Source organism: Tauraco erythrolophus, chromosome 3, assembly GCF_009769465.1.
Source record: "Tauraco erythrolophus isolate bTauEry1 chromosome 3, bTauEry1.pri, whole genome shotgun sequence".
Taxonomy (NCBI): Eukaryota; Metazoa; Chordata; class Aves; order Musophagiformes; family Musophagidae; genus Tauraco; species Tauraco erythrolophus.
Window position 1 is genome coordinate 82,387,567 of NC_141467.1, and position 20,595 is coordinate 82,408,161.

General features: G+C 48.1%; 1 protein-coding gene across 1 annotated transcript; it reads right to left on the minus strand.

Moving 5' to 3' along the window:
• Positions 1–1,629: 1,629 nt before the first annotated feature.
• RRM2B (ribonucleotide reductase regulatory TP53 inducible subunit M2B) lies at positions 1,630–20,082 on the minus strand. Its single transcript, XM_086609499.1, has 9 exons — positions 20,029–20,082; positions 15,275–15,430; positions 13,521–13,637; positions 12,427–12,560; positions 11,253–11,347; positions 8,199–8,332; positions 4,611–4,715; positions 2,257–2,370; positions 1,630–1,782 (listed from the first exon to the last, which is right to left on the minus strand). The coding sequence occupies exons 1-9, from the start codon at positions 20,080–20,082 to the stop codon at positions 1,630–1,632; spliced, it is 1,062 nt and encodes a 353-aa protein (XP_086465625.1).
• Between the last annotated feature and the right edge of the window lie 513 nt (positions 20,083–20,595).

Here is a 20,595-nt window from a genome sequence, read left to right on the forward strand (position 1 = left end):
GTTTGCTAGGAACTACGCTAAGGCAGTGGACTTCTTTTATGGAATTCAGACAGCCAGGGCTATGGCTAATCTGGGCTGGCAGGAAAATAATACTTGTACCACCCCATCGCCGATAACCCTGGGCTGTCAGCTCGTCTCATGCCAGGTGTATCAAAAGCAGCACAAGACAGTTTGCAGCAATAAGACAGACTTATAGAAGCTCTTATACAAATTGCTGAACATTATGAAAAAATGCTTGGGTTTAATAAAACAGAACTCTGTCTAGCTTATGCACACTCACTTCACCTTTGAAAAAAACAAGCGTATCTATTTGCAAATAATCCACCTACAACTGCATAGTATCTCTTGCCTCCCAAGTACTATACTACTGCAGTACGTTAGCCGTTCTTCAATTGCTCCGCTCTCTGCATGTGACTTCAAGCAATTAAGAAGTTTTCAGGCAGACACTGGAACACACCAAAACCCAAACACCAGGCCTTTGTAAGATGCTGCTAATCCATACTGCCTCAAGATCTGTTTTTGAAAGATTTAACACCTTCCTCCAAAAGCTTTTTTGTGACAGCAGGTTCAATGGTTCACATTAAATGCGCCATTTGAAGTACCTCCATACATTATTGGTGCTTCCTTATAGCCCACGTAGTATGTTTGTAGCACCACAAGGGATAAGCCCTTGGAATGATATGCCTTCTCACCCCATCAATGCACAAGTTGAAACTAAACAGCAGATAATATCAGATCACCCAGCACAACAGAGGGAAGACAGAAAACATCCAGAGCTGGCTGTTCCAGTGTCAGACATCAATTGCAACTCAGTGCAACTACAGACTGCTTAATAAGGCACTTCCTGAGAGAAGCAGGGAAAAACAGGTGGCACAAGCCAAAGAACTACAGGCTGTGTTTTTTCTCCACTATTAAGAAGCTTGCCTTTTCAAGGACCATTCAAGGTCCACTGACCTGCTCATTAACAGCTGTAAGACAAAAAAAAAATCATTATGCATTTCATTTAAACTCCTACCAACAGGCATCAGGTTTGTAACCAGAGTAAAAACGTTTTCAGATAGAACCCAGCTTAATGGGGAGATCAAACTGTATCCCTGGGTTTAGTAATTTTATAGTTTGTACATTACTAATGTCTTCCCACATTCACTTATTACTCTATCTGCAGCAGGACGAAAGGGAAGAGCTTTTACTCTAGACAAAAATCTATAAACATGAGAATATAAACCACGAAAATAATTTATGGCAACATATATACATAAAGTGATACCTCATCTGGTTTTCAGATTAAAATACCATAACATGAGGTAAATACACAGCTTGCATTCCTAAAACACTACCGAAGTCTTAAAAAAGTCGTAGTATCCAGGTCATTTTTAAAGACAGTAATCATAGCAGATGAGTCAAGGGAATCTTCAAAAGGCTATCCTTTTAAAAAGCCATATAAATTTTTTAAAAAGGATCCCCGTGTTTTTTTCTTTTATGATACAGAGTGGACTCTTCAGACAAACAATATGAAAACCCAGGAAAATGTCTCAGTAGACTCCAATTCCAGGAGAGGAAACGGAGACAACTTCACAGCAGAAAGTGAGATGGGAAGAGGGAAACAGTCACCGCTCGTTTGCCAAGTTATCAAAAATCTGCATCCAGAGTGAAGACATTGTCCATCGTTTCTGCCATAACAGCAAAACGCTGATATTCCGAAACTCGCTTCTCAAAGAAATTCGTTTTTCCTTCCAGAGAAATATTCTCCATGAAATCAAAAGGATTTTCTGTGTGAAAGACCTGAGGAAGGGAAACCTATTACACTGATGATTCTGACAGGGTAACAATGCTTAAAAAAACCCAAAACAAACAACAGAACAGTCAAACCCTTTCAAATTACATCATTCTTTGCTCTAATTTGCTGTAGAATTATGGACACCTATCTAAGCAAATTCAGTATTGTCACTCCCCAGGAGTTTGGTCCATGGTGAAGTTCACCCACGCAAGGTGCTTATGATCCTTCGAGGGCTGCAGCACTTGAGCACAGCGTATTACAAACCTGCAGAGCAGGTGAAGGGAAACAATGGTTTAAATTGTTCTTGCTCTTTTAAATAGTGAAACATATGTATTAATACTGTGGTTTCAGCTGTCACTAACAGAAAGTGCAAGTGCTATATGTGAGCTGTTCCCAGGTACATTAAGGGAGTGCTTTGTGCTGACAGCTTTCCTGGGCTGTCCTAGCAGGCCAGCATTTTGGACAATTGCATCTCTTACCTTTGAGAACCCAAGCTCCATTAGTAACCGGTCTGCAACAAATTCAATATATTGTTTCATCAAAGTGCAATTCATTCCAATCAGACCTACAGGTAATGCCTCTGTTAGAAACTCCTAGAAGTTAAAATACAGATGACATTTAGAGAAATGAAATTTAAGAAAGGAAAAGGAGAGAAGACACCTGTGTCTCACAGTAACACAATTTGTGATATTCCACACTCCCCAGGCAGTTGTCTGGATAGTTAACTTGCATCACCAACTCAACGAGCACCTTCTGTTCTCAGTAGTTGTTTGTATCTTCCTTTGTTTTTAGCATGTTTATCTGGAAAAAGCTCAAGAATTTTTTTTACTGCCCCTCTCCTCTTCTCTTTTCCCCCCCCCTCAAGTTCCCAAGCTCCACCAAAAGCCTCAGCTCCAAGTTGAGTAAAACCTACACACCGTGCTAGTGGGAGCAGGAGTAGATCCAGAAATCTCCAGTTTTCCTTGCCTTCCAGCTTTTTTAGAATGACAATTCAAAAAAGACAGTGATACAGGAGTGCTGAACCCAGCCACGTACATGTTTAGACACTGATGCAATACCTGTCAGTGCTGTAAGGCAAAGCTGGGCCATTCATCATTGTACTGGGTTTGCGTGGCAAGGTTTTGGTAGTGGGGGGGCCTGCAGGGGTGACTTCTGTGAGAAGCTGCTAGAAGTTTCCCCTGTGTCCAACAGAGCCAAAGCCAGCTGGTTCCAAGATGGACTCACCAATGGCGAAGGCTGAACCCATCAGAGATGGTGGTAGCACCTCTGAGATAATATAGTTAAGAAGGGGCAGGGGTGGAACCAGCAATGGCAGCTGGAGAGAGGAGTGAGGGTATGTGAGAGAAACAACTCTGCAGACACCCAGGTCAGTGAAGAAGGGGGGAGGAGGTGCTCCAGGCACCACAGCAGAGATTCCCCTGCAGCCCATAGTGAAGACCATGGTGAGGCAGGCTGTCCTCCTGCAGCCCGTGGAGGTCCACAATGGAGCAGAGATCCACCTGCAGCCTGTGGAGGACCCCACACCAGAATGTGGATGCCCAAAGAAGGCTGTGACCCACGGGAAGCCTGCGCTGCAGCAGGCTCCCGTAGGACCTGTGGACCCGTCAAGAGAGGAGCCCAGGCTGGAGCAGGTTTGCTGGCAGGACTTGTGACCCTGTGGAAGGGATTCAACACTGGAGCAGTCTGCTCCTGAAGGACTGCACCCCGCAGGAGGGACCCACGCTGGACCAGTTCATGAAGAACTGCAGCCTGTGGGAAAGGGACACATTGGAGAAGTTTGGGGACAACTGTCTCCCATGGGAGGAATCCCACACTGGAGCAGGGGAAGACTGTGAGGAATCCTCCCCCTGAGGACGAAGGAGCTGCAGAGACAAGGTGTGATGAACTGACCGCAACCCCCGTTCCCCATCCCCCTGTACCACTGGGGTGGTAAAAAAATCGGGAGTGAAGTTGAGCCCAGGAAGAAGGGAGGGGTGGGGGGGAAGGTGTTTTAAGATTTAGTTTTTATTTCTCATTACCCTACTCTGATTTGATTGGTAATTAATTAACTGACTTCCCCAGGTTGAGTCTGTTTTGTCCCTCATAGTAACTAGTGAATGATCTCTCCCTGCCCTTATCTCAACCCACGGGCCTTTCGTCACATTTCTCTCCCCTGTCCAGCTGAGGAGGGGAGTGATGGAGCGGCTTTGGTGGGCACCTGGTGTCCAGCCAGGGTCAAACCACCACAGTCATCACTACAGTAGTTAGATGACAACAGAAAAGAAAGGGTAAACTACAATCCTGCCAAACACTCAGCAGTGTAGGAACTTGTAGTTGCAGATGAGTAGCACTTCATGTGAAAGAACCTGACAGCAACCTCAGAAAAAGTCAGAACCCAGCACGGTACACACGGCCAGAACAGTCCCTGTCTTCTCCTGAAGACAAGTAGGGATTTGTATACAGGGAAAGTAGGGAAAGACAAAGATCCTCAAAAGGACAGAGGTAAACAAACTCTTCTCTAGAAGACAGTTGTAGTGGGACTAGATGATTGTTTTAAGTCCCTTCCAACTGCAACTACTCTATTCTATACTAGATAAGACATTCTTTCCTCCTTTCTGTCACTAAGGAGGAAATGAGCTGCCACCTTCAGCTTCTCCCAGTTGCTTGACAACTGAATCAGAAAGTCTCTGACTCTTATTATCACCATTAAAGAAGAGGATGGCAAAAAGGATCAGGGATCCAGGCCTGAGCCAAGTATCAAATATGGAATCCCGAAAGTAAGAAGTTAATTTGTTTATTTTTGCACATAAGACTAGTCCTGCGCTGCCCGTGACGCTGTCCCGGCCAGCCTCACCTGCTCAATTTCAACAGCGTTAACAATGATCTCACGGACCCGCTCTTCTGACGGTCTGTTCACTAAATAATGGAACATTAGACAAGCAAAATCACAGTGTAGACCCTGAAATAACAGAGAACAATGAAAAAAAGTCAGTTTTTCCCTCTTCCGTATAGTTTGCTCTTACTTTGAGGCCGCCTCATTCAGATTGAAGATTCCTAGTCTCCGGCTTCTTTGACAGTCTTAACGTTACCACATGTAGCAGGTGTTTATAGTTTACAACCCCGTTAGTAACGTCTGAAACATCCAGCACACGTCACCTATGCAAAAATAATGCTTAGCATACATGTTTTTCAAGTAAATACTTTTCAGAGCTGTCCTACTGTTAGGGATCCTGCACAGAGCCCTGCTGGGTCCCTGCCTCCCATCAGAGATGCTTTGCAGAAAGACTCCTACATCAAGACCTGCAGTACTACCTGCCAGTTAACACAGACTGTTTACCTGCTCTCTGCTTCGAGATACCTGCACAGAAATACCTGTTTTAAGTTCTTTTAGTAGCATTTCTTCTCCTCACAGCATTTTCAGAAAGGAAGATTCAGATTAGAGTCACCAAATCCAAGATTAACAAGTCATCTCTCCACACAACGTGCAGTTACTGTGAGGAATTTGCTACCGAAACATTCGTAGGTTTGTAACACTTGAGGCTACCGTGCCCCAACTCAACCCACCAATGCCTTCACGTTTCGCCCAGCTATCCTGCACGGAGCCCAGTAAACTCCTTTCATTCCCAAGATTTCCAGAAAAGCCTCCAGCCGGGATATGAAAGCATCAGGAGATGAGCAATCCTTCATGGTCTGAGGTGGGTATCAGACAGCTGCTCCAAGAGGTGCTTCAGTTTCTACTTGAGCTTGCCTGGCTGCAGCTTCCAGCCTCCAGCTTCAACCATACCCACTGCTGTCACACTGAAGGAGCCCTGTGCTACTGTCTCTCCCCTCGAGACCAGGATGGTGACTACAGCATACGAGCACCATGAGGGCACATCCAGAGTGAAAACCAGTCAGAAGGATGTGGCAGACTATGAGCAACGAGACAATCCAGTGCTATCGTTAACAAGGGTCAAAACAAAACCAAGAAGTGAAAACTTTTTCAGAAAGGCTACGAAATCCTCATGCTTCAGGTCACGAAACAGTCCTGAAACAACATAATTGGGGAAATACTCCCCCTCTAGGGACAGCTTTAGCAACTTTAGCCCTGCTGCAGGGCTTCCCAGGGTCTTGTCCAGGCCGATGTCACCAGCAGGATGCAAGATGTGCCTGGCTTCCCTCCCGAACCACTGTGCTCTGCTGGCTGGTGCTCCCAGCAGCTTTGCAACTTGTTAATTCCTTCTCCATTATGTCTTTGTTCATCTTGTCTCATTTTCTTTATTCTTGACCCTGAATTTTCATACTGTTGTCCTACGCTCTTATTGATAATATTATTTCTCCAAGTGCCTTTCATTATTGCTTTCAATCCCTTTTTCTAGGCTGGTCATCAGGTTGGTTTGTTAGAGATTATCCAGTATCTTTGTTGTTGTTCTGTTCTGTCCTTTCAGACTGTGGATTCTCCAGGGAAAATACTGTCTCTGTTCTGGGCTTTGGAAAAAGGGAAGATAATGGAAGATAAGAATCAGAGCTGCACCGGCTCAAACAACAGCCTGGGAACAGAGCCTGCAGCTCAAAAAAGATACCGAGCATCAACCATTTATCTGGTCAGGTGCCTCAGAAAACAGTTTGTCTAGCTTTCCTTTGTAGATTCTCTTTACTGCCACTGCTTTTCTAACAGCATTTCCTGGTTTTCAACACAGGTGCTGAGTGCACCAAGCCTCACCCTTTCTTCACAACAGCTCTGCAGTTGGAATTATGCCAGCAGAGCTCAAGAAAAATTCAATCTTTTGGTGCTCGACTCTGCAGAGAAGTACAGTTACACTTCTGCACAGAGGAACTTACATCTCATTCACCTGCAAGTGATCCTTCTAACAAATACTTCTTCGCTCGAATGGATCAGTTCATGAGGACTCACAGAAACAGAAGACACAAGGAAGGCTGAGGCTGAAGAACTGTTTCGTTCTGCTTGCTGATCATATCGCTTTCTTCAAGTGCCTTCTAAATTAAAGGCATCTTGAAAAATAGCTCCTTTCAAGTCATTTTATCTAATCCACAGAGATTACTTCCATGAGGATAAAGCTCTTTATTCTTTTAGACCAACTCTGGTAAGTTCAAACCACTGGCATGTTTATACTGCGTACAAAACTGGTCTTTCTGCTTTTCCAGTGCTGACAGTGCCATAAGGTGCGTGGTGCCCTGCAGACAGGCCTCAGCCGTAAGGAACTGCTGCCAACCGGCAGGCAGCAGTGCAGGAGGCGGTGAAAAGGGAAGGCACTTGTCAGCACGTGGCCTGCCACATTTGGTGTGCTGACATGCAGCCCCTCAGACACATCACATCTTAAGCTGAGAAGCACTCCCCTCTGAAGCAGACCTGTAGCTACCCCCTCCCAGGAGATCCTGTCACTGGGTAGCAACACAAGAACATGGAGAGGAACGGTGTCAGCAGCCTGCCACAGCTGGCCAGGCAACAGGTGCAGGTGGCCGTCTGCAAGCTCTGGGACCCTCAGCTAGAGGCAGACAGGGAGTGGTACAAGGCAGCCACTCGAACCTGACTGAAGGAGTTAAGGCAGAACAAGGCTCAGAGTCATGTTCTAGCTAAGTCCTTGCCCAGACCAGACCCCACTGCAGCTGGGAACTGTGCAACTCCACACAAGTCCTTAGGCAGCCAGGCCTTTGCCTCCCTTCACAGTCCAGGGAAACAAGTATCCCCTTCAATCCAAAACGTCCAGCTTTTTGATCATACTATGCACTGAGGTATCGCTAATATTTATGTTTACTCCCTTTAAACCCAGGTATTTCTGCTGAGGGACATAGCAGCACCTAGCCTTTAAGTTCATTAGTAACTTACAGCTGTTGTTATATGAAGTTGTCTGCTTCATTCCCCTTTTACAAATATTTTGGGAATAGCCTGCTCCTTTGCAGGATTCCGATCTTCCTACAGGTCAGCAGTTACAGCTCCTCAGTCAGGCTGCAGAAACAGGGCTGAGCACTGTTCTGGGGAATGGAAGACTCTTCTCTCTGCTGCTGAGGAGGTGATGTTAAAGCAGATGCATAAGGCTTACTGCAGGAAAAGCTCTAGGGAGTATGGCCTGCAGGTACCTGGCAGGTAACCAGGACCTCCGTCCCACCAGGATAGCGGACCTTGCCTGGAAAACCCTGCTGCTGACACTGGCTAGCAGAGAACCTACTCGGACTTTGACCACCTCCTTGGCCTCCAGCACTGTCAACATTAAAAAGGCTCTGTCGTACCCAGAAACGCATCCCCTGCTCACTGCTGGATTCACTTTTTCACTGGTTCCTACCCAAACGCTGCTTTCTGCTCTCTTCACCTTCCCTACAACCCTCCCTGCCACCAGGGATCTTTATGAATATAATTCTGCCCTTCCCCTGTGTCATGGTTTAACCACGACACCCTGGAAACTCACTTTCCTTCCCAGACAGTATGTAGGACATGACACATTACCTCATCTCTGCTAATAAGTTCATTGGAGAAAGTCAGTCCAGGCATCAGGCCCCTCTTCTTCAGCCAAAATATAGCAGCAAAGGAACCCGAAAAGAAGATGCCTTCAACTGCAGCAAACGCAACCACTCTCTCACCTGTTAAACATAACGCATTTTCAGTTAGTCACAAAACAGTGCATCGCTCATCAGCAAGATGCACCATTTGCATCAGACAGACCGATGCTGGAGAGGAGCAATCCTCTTTGCAGCACCAGGTGCCATATCTGACCACATCTTTCAGAAGATCCCAAGGCATACAGGGTCTGCACGCGTAACAACGCTTAACCACAGGCAACCCCAGCAGAACTGGAGAACCAGGGCACCCACTGAAACTGCCACACATCAGAAGGGAAAGAACATAATTGTCCAAAATGGTCAAGACATTAGTACTCCTTTATCTCTTTCTCCTAAAAGGCAGGAGAATGCCATGTGACTAATAGAAAAAACTGAGAGAAAAGCCAATCTCCTATAAATTAAACAAAAAAATCCCTACACCTCAATTGAGAGAATATATATAAAACCATAGTCTTACAAGAACACAGAACATAATTCATCAAGACACAAATAACTATTTCTGTCATCCCACCTTTCATCCAAGGAAAGCACAGCATTATTGGTCCCAGTTCTCCCTGTTCTCTAAAGGGATGTATTTCTTCAGACTACAAGACCACCTGACTACTTGGTGAAGACATGTCATTCCATATCCTCTATTTTAAACAACTTCACAAGGTCTTCGGGTATAGTCTAACACAAAAAACTTTTGTATTAAGTGCTGGTGCCTTTTGCCAGTGACAAGTGCATAGAATTTTGTTTAAAAATCAAAATAACCTCAAAATAGTCAGACGTCCTGCTTCCTCTATGAGAAGCAAATGCCACCTGCTGGCTCATCTGAAGAAATTCAAGTTTGAAAAAAGCAGGAAGAGCAACACGAACTTTTTAAGTATAACAGAAGTTACTAAGGGAAGAATTTGTCTGGCAACACTAAAAATCTCCTAGAGATCCTTCTAGAGAGGAGTGGAGGAAGGCTGCTCATACAATATAGGTTTAATGAAGCACAAGATTGAATATCAATATGGTTTTTACTACATTCCACCTTACTAGCTATCACACAAATGACTTATGCTCAAACAAAAATCGTCCATCAGCAGCACCTCATTATGTGAGCAGTGCTGGGAGGCTGAGAGTCCACAGAACAGAGACTGCAACTGAACCCTCAGCATAACAAATCAACCAAAGTTGTGGAGACCTGGTTGCAGGCCAGGTCCCCAGGCTGGGAGGAAACAGCAAGCAAACAAGCCAGCCAGCCACTTTTCATATATCGTATCTCATAACCCATAACTCTAAGACCTGGGCTGCCCAAATGTTTTAAACTTGGGAAGTTTTAGAATCATAGAATGGTTTGGGTTGGAAGGGACCTTAAAGATCATCTAGGTTCAGCGCCCCTGCCATGGGCAGGGACACCTTCCACTACATCAGGTTGCTCAAAGCCTCATCCAACCTGGCCCTGAACACTTTCAGGGACGGGGCATCCGCAACATCTCTGGGCAACCTGTTCCAGTGCCTCACCACCCTCAGAGTGAAGAATTTCTTCCTTACATCTCATGTAAATTTCCCCTCTTTCAGTTTAAAGTCATTGCCCCTTGTCCTATCACTACAGGCCCTTGCAAATAGTCCCTTTCTTGTAGGCTCCCTCTAGGTACTGGAAGGCTGCTATAAGGTGAAAAATAATAATTTTCTCAATAAGATGAAAAAACAGAATAGTAGAAATGTACTTTACAAAAATTCGACTAGGATGCATGAAGTTTAGGGGCAGGGGGTGGGGGGAACATCGCTTTTGAGTCAGGGAACCTTCTGATTCCTGGCACACCCCACGCTGCCAGGAGCTGAATGGAGATGAAGAAAGGACTTCATACATAGCAAGCAAAGCTAGACTGGGGAGGCAGCAGGACGCTCCAGGACAGGAGAATCTACAGCTACAAAATGAACCCCACTCAAACAAGAGCTGTGAGTAGCAGATGCCACAAAAGAATTATATTCAGATTTATTTTGCTTGTCTGGCTGAATCTCTCCATCTCCTACACTTTCTCTAAGTACGGAAGATGTTTAGTTTACTTCATTTCAGCTACAATGCATCCTTCAGAGACAACGTTGTAAGCTGAATGCAGAATGGAAAGGATGTCCTGCATCATGCTGATGGAAGCTGAGCCAGTGTCACAGCTCTCAAATGAGACACAAAAACTAGAAACCTGGTCCTGACAGCAAGCCAGAAACACCAGAGACAGATGAGTCTTGAATCTTTTTTGCCCAGGCTCAGACATGCTGTTACAAAAAAAAAGACTAACATCACACATCAACTGGTCTATTTGAACACGAACACAGAAAAAGCATGGACTTGGAAGACTTCGGCTGCCCAGTTCTGAACACTGGAGTACCAAACAGGAGCCATTTGGAAGAAATGATCAGAACTCCTAGAAAACAAGGTCTATAAGCAAAAACTGAGGAAACTAGGGTTGTTCGGTATAAAGACAAAAAAAGACAGAGAAACCCATGAGAATTTTTCATAACACAATTCAGGTGGGCACTGCCATTACCATATTGCTTTAGCTGAAGATAAAAACATACATGCTCACCAGAAGTTATTTCTAGTTCTTTAGTTAAACCAGAGACCCACAAGCCGCTACATCATAGAATGGTTTGAGTTGGAAAGGACCTTAAAGATCATTTAGTTCCAACCCCCCTGCCACAGGCAGGGACACCCTCCAGTACATCAAGTTGCCCAAAGCCTCATCCAACCTGGCCTTGAACACTTCCAGGGATGGGGCATTTACAACTTCTCTGGGCAACCTGTTCCAGTGCCTCACCACCCTCAGAGTGAAGAATTTCCTCCTTAGATCTAACCTAAATCTACCCTCTTTCATCTGTGGAGAGTTTCATTTCACGTTCCAGGGATGCAGCTCATTCCCAGAGGATTAATTTGTGACATGTGCAACAGAAACAATTTTAAGAAGCTACACACCAAAAGTGGATTCTCTGTCTTCAATCCACTTCAGAGCCCAGTCTGCTTTCTTCTTGACACAAGGCATTGTTTCGATAGCATTGAATAAGAAATCCCTATAGAAGAAAACAAAGAGAAAATATCAAAATATTAAGAAGTGATTTATGTAAACCTGTCCTGGTTGTCCCTACTGGCTCCACCAGACAGAGGAACCCATTATGCTAAGCTCTCAACTAACCCAAGTAAGAGACCAATCTTACCCCAAAGGGGTGATGATCTCTGAAAACAAGAGCACAGGGAGGCAGATGTGCAGAAAACAACCATCCCAAGGTCTCAGAGGAGGCGAGCTGTAGAGATGGGAAGTGAACTGTAATGTCCCATCCCAGGAGCATCCACCCACCAGATCACGCTGCCCCTCAGACTTCAAGCCAGATGGCAACTGCTTCCTACCCACTGAACTAAACCTCATCTTGTCCAACTCCACAAAAGGAACCGGACAATTCCCACAAGCACAGGCTCTGTTCCCATGCTGAACACCTAAAAGGAACCCTTGCAGTCCTCCCACTGTCACCACACAGGATGCCACTGTGGGAAACCGAGCTCTGCCTGACCTTCACCATGGTGGAATCTCTGAAGAAAAATGCTTCTTTTCAAATGTGTTATCATTTGGACTAGGAAGTTCTCCAGACAACAAAGGTGATGGAGTTCTCCAAAGAACCCAATACTTCAAAAATAAGCAGTTCAAGTTGTATGAAAAAGCACTGCCAACAAAAAAGCTGAAAGGATGCAATACATTGATTAGCGTGTGGTAGAAACACCAGTTGGACCACGAGCACTCAAGTTTCCCACAGCAGATCCTTTGCTGATGTGAGAGCAAGCACCTCAGGGGCACAATAACCACAGGGAGCTTCTCTCACCTTTAACAACATTTCACATGTCCACACTTTCTGCAGTCACAGCTTTGTACAAATACTAACTAACCTTCTGACACTCCCACACAAGCCTGTTGGTCAGTAACACTTCTCTCCATTTTGGGGGTCAGACATGCGGGCCTTGAAATCTTTAAGGAACCATCCCCAACTCCCCCAGTAAGTCACTATGAAAGAGAAGACAGCTGCTGCTGTTGCCCAACAACGGTGCCACTGGACTAGGTGGCAGATTTCCCAGGGGTCTGTTAACACACCCAGAGGTTTACCTTTTCTCAGGATCTTTGATGTAGGTGTCTATGAGCAAGCTGTACATCTCTGAGTGAACGTTCTCAATGAGGATCTGAAAGCCATAGAAACAACGAGCTTCTGGGATCTGCACCTCCTGACTAAAACGTGCCACCTACCAAAACCAGAAAGTACGGACACAAATACAGTCAAACCAGTCCTGCATGACAGCACTCGAAGCTTAATGGGAGAGACAACAGATCTCCACCACAAAGAAAGGATGAGAGCAGTTCAGCCCTATTTGATTCACAAATACGTCAATAGGTATGGTGGGTGCAGAAGAAAATAAAGCAAGCTAGCTAGAAGTGAATAAATCTGCTGTGCATGTTGGATAGGGAGCTGCAGTGGAGCATGAGGGCACACATACACAGGAGGAGAACAGCAAAATATTGCAAAAGCAAACACTTCACTTGAACAAAGCGTCAGGCTTTTTCTTCATCATTTAAAAAAAATAAACAGTATGACATAAGACATGTTCATGCAATATACGTACACATGCTATGACATACTGTACACGTTACAAACATTCAAGATCCAAACTGGGCATTTTCAGTCAGATACCACTGATAACCTGCGGTGAGACGTTCTGCAAACCAGAACTGATTTCAACAGAAAGATTTCCCCACCTTTTTAGCAGTACCCACCTGCAGCCCTAAAATATTCTAGGATGCCATTCAGTGACAGCAAAATGGATTTTACCAAAATGAAGAATAGAGAGCATGGCACAGCACAATCCCTCCCTACTTCTCATCCAACACAAATACAGGAAGAAGCGTGGGGTTCTATTAATTCACTGAAAAATGCAGATTTACTCAGCCAGGCAGAAGGCTGAGCTTAAAGACTGTGTCCAAGAGCGATGTGATTTGGAGTCTTGATGACTACAGTTGACCCAAATTAAGTCAGATGCTGGTCCCAGCAGAGCAAGCTGCTTATTCCCCTTGGCAAAGGTGAGATGATGGGAAGAAAAAAATTACACACTTAATAAACTCATGGATTTACGTGAGAAAAACAAAATGAAAAGCCAGTAAGCCAATAAGATGAGCAAGTATTCAAGCCCTCTGTACAGCTTTCTCACCAGGTTTTCATTTATGATTCCATCACTGGCTGCAAAAAATGCCAGAACATGAGAGATAAAGTATTTTTCATCTGCTTTCAGCTTGTTCCAGTGAGGAAGGTCCTTTGACAAATCAACCTAATGGAAAGAAAAAAGAAAAACATTACTGCCCTTTTGAGTTTGTCACTCTCTAAGAACAGAAGTAGCCTAATCAAGTGACTGAGGCAGAGTTTTAGCGCTTGCTCTCATATCTTTACATGTAGAGAATCCAAATACACATGACTGTAAAAGACAACAGACACACTGCAGTACTGCTGTCTCCCTCTGCAACAGTAAAATCACGCGTTTGCTTTTCAGTTTACACTTCTGTAATTTTGAATAAAATCAGTGTCTATTGAATTATAAATAAATCAGATTTTGCAAAGCATTTCTATCTTCTTGTCACGAGTGTGAACATGCATCGATAAGTAGAGCTCACTCTGACACACTTCAACTCTACTTGAAATAAATGCTGATACTCTAAGAAGCCTATACGCAGGTGTGCCAAAAGATGGACTGAGGGGACTTTGGCCTTGGGCAGGTGTTCAGCCTCCATCCCACCAAAGAACGGCACGGGGTGAACACTGCACAACCGCTCTCGTCTGCCAGACTGAAATTTAGTCACAGGAGAAAACCACAACTTCCTTCGCAAAGGCCTTTTTTGTTTGTTTGTTTGCAGGGAGGGATTTCTGAACCACAGCAGCAGTTAAGTAGGGCCAGATGTGAAAAACACAGAGGCCTAAAAACTTAGATATGTGTATATGCGTGCGTGTCTGTGTACAAACACATACACACACAAACCAGTTTTACAGTTAACTTCCCAGTTCATTTGGAAGTGCATTGACAGATGGTAGGACAGTGTAAGAAGGAACCAGTAACGTGGTAAAAAGGCAACGCTGATCAGGCAGGAGTTTAAATGCCTTTTATTGAATGGCTTAAATCAACCTCCATTGCAACAGGACGGCAAGCCTCCCAGGCAAGCAATGGAATAGCACTTCTACAGCCAGCTGCTCCTCGCCATCCCACGATGCTTTCTGGTCTATTTAGAGCCTGCCAGCGCTTCCAGCTCACTCCTCTGCAAACAAGCAAAGGCTGCAGAAGCTTCCAGTTGCAACAACCAGCTCAGCTGGCAGGTCATCTCTCCAGACCAATGCAGCGTTCAGAAGCCTCCACTGCTGCAAGTGTAGAGAGCTGAGCACTGCTCAGGTCTGGCTAAGCAGCAACCTCAGAAAAACTTACAGCTTGTTTTGTAACATGGGGAAAGCATCTAACCAGGGCAACCAGGAATCAATTAGAAACATTTTTAACAAGTGTCCCTGATTATCGCCATCTCTCTGAAAAATAGGTGTCTAACATTAAAGAACACCATTCACGTGAAATTGCCCAGTACATCTTACGTGCGCAATGAGTTAGCTGCAGGTACAGAGACAACAGCAGAGTAGGAGCTATATGACCACAAATCAGAGCTATCTGACTTAGGCTCACTCTGTAACCAGAGAAGCATCCCAGGATACAATTCCTAAACCAAACACCTAAAACAGCTCTGCTGAATCACCCAGTGGAAGCAGCTTTCTTTCCACTGTCCAGGAAGAGCGTCCTGCTCTCGTGCAGACAACTCATGTTCGATGCAATCAACTCCAACCCTTACAACACAGAAGCCATCAGCAGAGCTAGGAAGGAAGTCCCAGCATTCTGGACTGAGCACCTTGTGCCAACCCACTGGCCCCAGGGCTCACCTCTTCTGCTGTCCAAAAGGAGGCCTGAGCCTGTTTATACATTTTCCATATGTCTGGATACTGGATGGGGAAGATGACGAACCGGCGGGGATTCTTTCTGAGAAGAGGCTCCTCGTCAGGGTCCAAGCCATTTTCAGCAGCACTCGGAGAGAAGCTCTGAAGACAAAGCGCAGTTCTGGTTAAGGTTACTGTTACTTATTCCTCCTCTTCCCCATATCTCAAAGCTGTGGTTCAAAAGCCACCCGAATCAAGGAGACACTCACCTGCCCTCCTTGAGTGGCCACACTACCTGTCCCCGGGGTACCTGTCCCCTTGCCCTCCATCCGTGCTCCCGCTGCTGGGGTGGCAGCACTCTGCCTGCCTGGCTCTCCCTGGCACCGCTCGCACCAACCGCCCCTCCCAGGTGCACCGATGCCAGGAAGCGCCCCACGCCTGCATGCCAAAGGCAAAGCCTTTCTGTGGCACAGGGAGGAAACCTGCCCCGGGAGACATCAGCCGCCACGATACCGCATGCAGGGGGACACGTGCAAGGCCACTGTGCTGCCAGCCCAGCCCCGGCACAGCTCCGCAAGGCTCACCGCCCAGGCTACCTCCAACTCAGTTGCTCGACACCAAGCCACTTTGGATGGACTTTCTTAAAAACGCCATCAGATCACAGCAACTAATCCTGTTTGGCAGAGGAACAGCCCTGTGCCACAGGGCTCTGCAGGGAGAGTGGTATATGTAATCCTGCGGTGAGCAGAAGGCAGACCGCACACCAGCACGGGTCTGGAGGCTGTCCCTCCAGTGCCAGTATGAAGCTCCATGCCTCTCCTTCCAAGAGCAGGAAAACCCCTGCCTGCAGCCACTCATCCCCACTCTATTCTCCCGGAGAATGCCTGGGCACAGCTCTTGCTTGTACAGCTACCAGCCCAGCCGAGGTGGGGACAGCTGACATTTAGGGAACAGACCAGGGAAGAGCAGCATGGAGAGGGCTCTCCGTGGGCAGGGCCTTCACCTGGGGACATGTGCTCCCAGGATCAACGCCGGACACCATCTCTGCCAGACACGTCACCAAGCACTCAGTGGAGACAACTGTCGTGAAGAGCTGTCAGGACAGCATGCTGCAGCCTCTCCAGGAGCACTGGTGCCTCGCACCCATCACAAGTTCAGCCAGCAGGACACCTTCCTGGGTCGGTTCTGGGATCCCACTGACACTGCTGTAGAGGGTAACTAACCACAGGCAGTATGAGATATATATAATACAGCAGAGAAGGGGAGCAAAAGGTTTTGAATGCCATTCGTTCTACCCTCCTAGGAGGTGCCAAAGTCCTTTCCCTACCCAGTTTGTTTGTAACCACTCACATACTAAAAAGTAATCTTTTGCTTCAGTTTGGAAAATACCTTCAAATAATTCTACTCATGTTTAGTAAACAAACAAAACCCAAACACACAGACACATTGCACAGCTGGCACATGTGCCGTGGATTCCTGAAGAAACTGCACCAGGAAGCACATTCTGTGTTACAGTTTTACCCGTTGATTATATTTTTAAATATTACCCAACTATACGAGACAAATTTCCCAGCATCACCCTGCAAAGTCTCTGATGAACACGAGACTGCAAGACCTTTTGTATTTCCCAGGACGCAGAGACAGTTGCAGTAAACCACTGCAAGTGCCACAGGGGAGAATTTGGGCACGGTGGGGACGGCACCCTGTCCTAGCACACACCTTCTCAGGGCCTGCCACGCAGCTAGCAGCTCCACCTGCTTCTGCACCTGCCTGCTGTCATCCTTGAAAAATGAAACACTGCAGAAGTCTTCCTTGTTAGCCCACCGTTTTCCTGAGCAAAACCCTTCTATACTGCCTGGGGACTACCCCCAAATATTTATTTTAGCCTAACAAGGTGGACTAGCAGTTACTAACCTCAGCCTTGATGTTCCCGAGCCATTCAAAAGCCAGCACACAGGGCCCATAATGCAGGGAGATAACTTGGAAAATACTTCTGGCCTACAGAAGTGAAGCGGAGCAGAGGAAGAGCAAAGTTCCAGTATGTCAGGAAAACTGGAGACCAACACTGAGACAAGAAGCACTTGTCATTTTTTCCAATGGCCTTTAACAGCTGCTATGTTGCAGGCCACAGAGAGAGGGGTCAACACACCAGGAATACTGTCAGCGCAGAGAGATACAGAAAGGTGAGAGAAGAAGAAAGGGCCCATGAAGCAGTGTGTATGCTCTGGAGAGCCCTGATGGCAGGAAAGCAGAAGGATGGCTTCCAGGAGCCAGAGATGTAGTGATGGAACGACTCTGAGATGGACCACCACACAGAGCTGGAAAATGATCCAAGTTTTTTTTAAAAATAGATGTTTGGTTTTTTTTTTATTGTAAAAAAGGAAGAATCAGCCCACAGAGACTACACCATACTGGAACCTCCCTCTCAACCCACCTCCCTTAAGCCCTTCTGGGGTGGAGAGGAGTTCCGCAAGCAGGCAGCTCCTGGTTACAAGACTGTCCTGTCTCTCTCCATTTTGGTTTCCATTCCTCTTATCCAAAGCTGTATCAGAGTAATACTCACTACCTAGCCTGTTTGTTAATGCAGTCCATGTCTGGGTGCAACTCAGCTGAAAATTCATGGAAGGTCATCCTCTAATTCAATTTCAGATGCACAACATGTTCTGATCGCTGCCAGGGCTTCAGAGCAGCCACCACCTTGCGCTGAAGGTGCACAACACGTACCCAGCCCTGACTTCCTGGTCCCGGTAAGACCTTCTGGTAAGAGTCACTAGGCCAGTACACATCCTGCTTTCAATAACCTGCACCCAGGATCTTTTCCTTAATCCTATGATGGTGCATTAAACAGTCAACATTTGCCATAAAAATGAAGAGCACTCAGTTTATAATGCAAACATGCTACTTTCTGTTCAGACATGGGCTAAATGCATAGAAGAACTGAAGCTGGTGGGCACAGGCCAACCCCTGCTCTAGCAGGGTCAGCCAGAGCAGACTGCCCAGGACCGCATCTAGCTGAGGTTTCAGTATCTCCAAGGACGGAGACTACACAACCTCTATGGGCAACCTGTGCCAGCATTTGACCACCTCACAACAAAGAAGCGTTTTCTTATGTGAAAATGGAACCTCCTGTGTTTCAGTGTGTGCCCCTGGTCCCATCACAGGGCACCACTGAGAAGAGCCTGGCTCTGTCTCCGTTATTCCCACCATCAGGTATTTACACACACTGAGATCCCCCAGAGCCTTCTCTTCTCCAGGCTGAGGAGTCCCAGCCCCCTCAGCCTCTCTTCATACAACAGACACTCCAGTCTCTTAATCATCAACCCTTTGCTGGACACGCTCCAGTACATCATATCCCAGTTATTCTACAACTGCCACAGATAAACTCTTCTAGTGATGTCAACAAACCCAATGGACAACACAGACTGCCTAGTGGTACTGAAGCTCCTTCCATTAATTTCAAACTCAGCAAAGTAGGAAACAATTAACTTATATACACATGTACAACCACTGCCCCACAACAACAGCTGTTGGGCTACACGCACAAGTATCTCGGTTACATGACCTGTATCAGCTGTAGCCAGGGAAGAAGCTAAAGACTCTGGCAGAGCCGGCACCATCACGTGGCACGTACCAAGTCATGGTATGTGACCACGAGCCCTTCCGCACCCCAGTAAGAGGCTGCTCGTGCGTCCCAGGAGCTTCCAAAGGCCAGCCCGAGGCAGGGCAGGCCATGCTAGCGGTGCAATCAGGAAGATCATTGGCACTCCCGGGACAGACAGCTTCCACCGGGCGCCAGCCAAGGAGCACAACAGCTGCTGGTTCTGCACACCCGTGGGGAAGAGCGCAGGACGACTGTTTGCCTGGGGCAGGCAACGGGAGCACCCCGTGGCTGCGGGCGCAAACGGCGCAGGTGTTTCTGGGCTCATGTTTAATACGGCACACCCCGCTTTTTGGAAACCCGAGTCCTGCTGAGACGCGAAGGTTTGGGAAGGTCGCACGAGTCCCTCTGCCCTATGGATCCCTTACCCTCGCCCAGCCCGGCCTGGCTCCGCGGGGTCGTACTGGCGAAGAACCCAGAAAAGAGCCCAGACGCCTCCTGGGGCGACCCCTCACAGGGGCCGGGGAGCCAGGCCCACCCCGCACCCCCCGGGCCCGCCTCCGCGGCAGCCCGGGGCCGAGGGGACAAGCGCTGCCTTACCGCCGCGGAGCGGCACAGCCCCGAGCGCCCGGACCCCCGCGCCAGGCGGCTCCGGGCCTCCCGGGCCTGGCCGACCGGAGCCCGACTCCCATATTTATTCACGGTCCAGACGGTTGTCAGTGCTCCCCGCGGTCACGGTGCCCGAAGGGTACGACCCTCCCGAGCCCGAGCGGGACAAGGACACGAGGGCGACCCCGTGCCCTTTCCAGGGCTCGCCGAAGCGCCGCCGCGGAGCCGCATCAGTAGCTCCCCAGGGCAGGTGGGGTAAAGTCACCGCGGCCGGGACCCCTCCGTGCCAGCCCCGCACTCCCCGGCGGAGGCCTGGCCCGGCGGGGAGCCGGCAGCTGCCGGCACCTGGGCGGTACAGGAGGCCGCGGTCCCCGGCTGGAGCCGGCGGCTCGGGCAGACCTCGGCCGGGCAGGTGTCTGCAAGGCCGGGGATGCAACAGCGGCGGGCAGGGCTGCGCTGCCGCCGCCCGCGCTGCCTCCCGGAGAAGCCCGCACAGCCACGGCACCTCTCCCCGGCGGCAGGCGGGTTCCCACCGCCCCGGCCCCGGCCTTACCCGCTCCGGCCCGGCCGCCTCCTGCAGAGCCGCTCGCCCCCGGCTCTCGCCCATGGCCGGCGGCTACTGGGCTGCGAGAGGGCGGAGACTGTTGAAGGGGAACGGCCGCGGCTGCTCCTCCTCCGCGGGGCGGGGGAACAACGGCGGCGGCCCCGGGCCCCGCGCAGGGCCGCGGCCTGGCGCGGCCTGCGGGCGGCCCCGGGCCCGAGCTGCGGGCGGGGCGGGGTGCGACTGCCGCGGTTGGGCCCTGCGCCCCTTGGGCTCACAGTACCAGGGAGACCCGGGAACGGAGCGCCTGCTTGGACCGGGTCGAAGGGGGCAGCCAGCGCCCGCGGGTGTGAGCCCGCTGGCCCCGCTCTGCCCAGCCGGATGGAGACAGGAAACGGAGGAGGGAGAGCGCTGATCGCAAGTGATGGTCCTATTTCGTAAGGAAAAAAACGACGACGACAACAACCACCCAAAATTAGGAGAACATCCTAGACAAGGCTCTGGAAGATGATAGCGGGAGATGAAATAGAGGAGGGAGTTAACTGCTTTGTTGCAAATATTTACTGAAGAACGTGTACA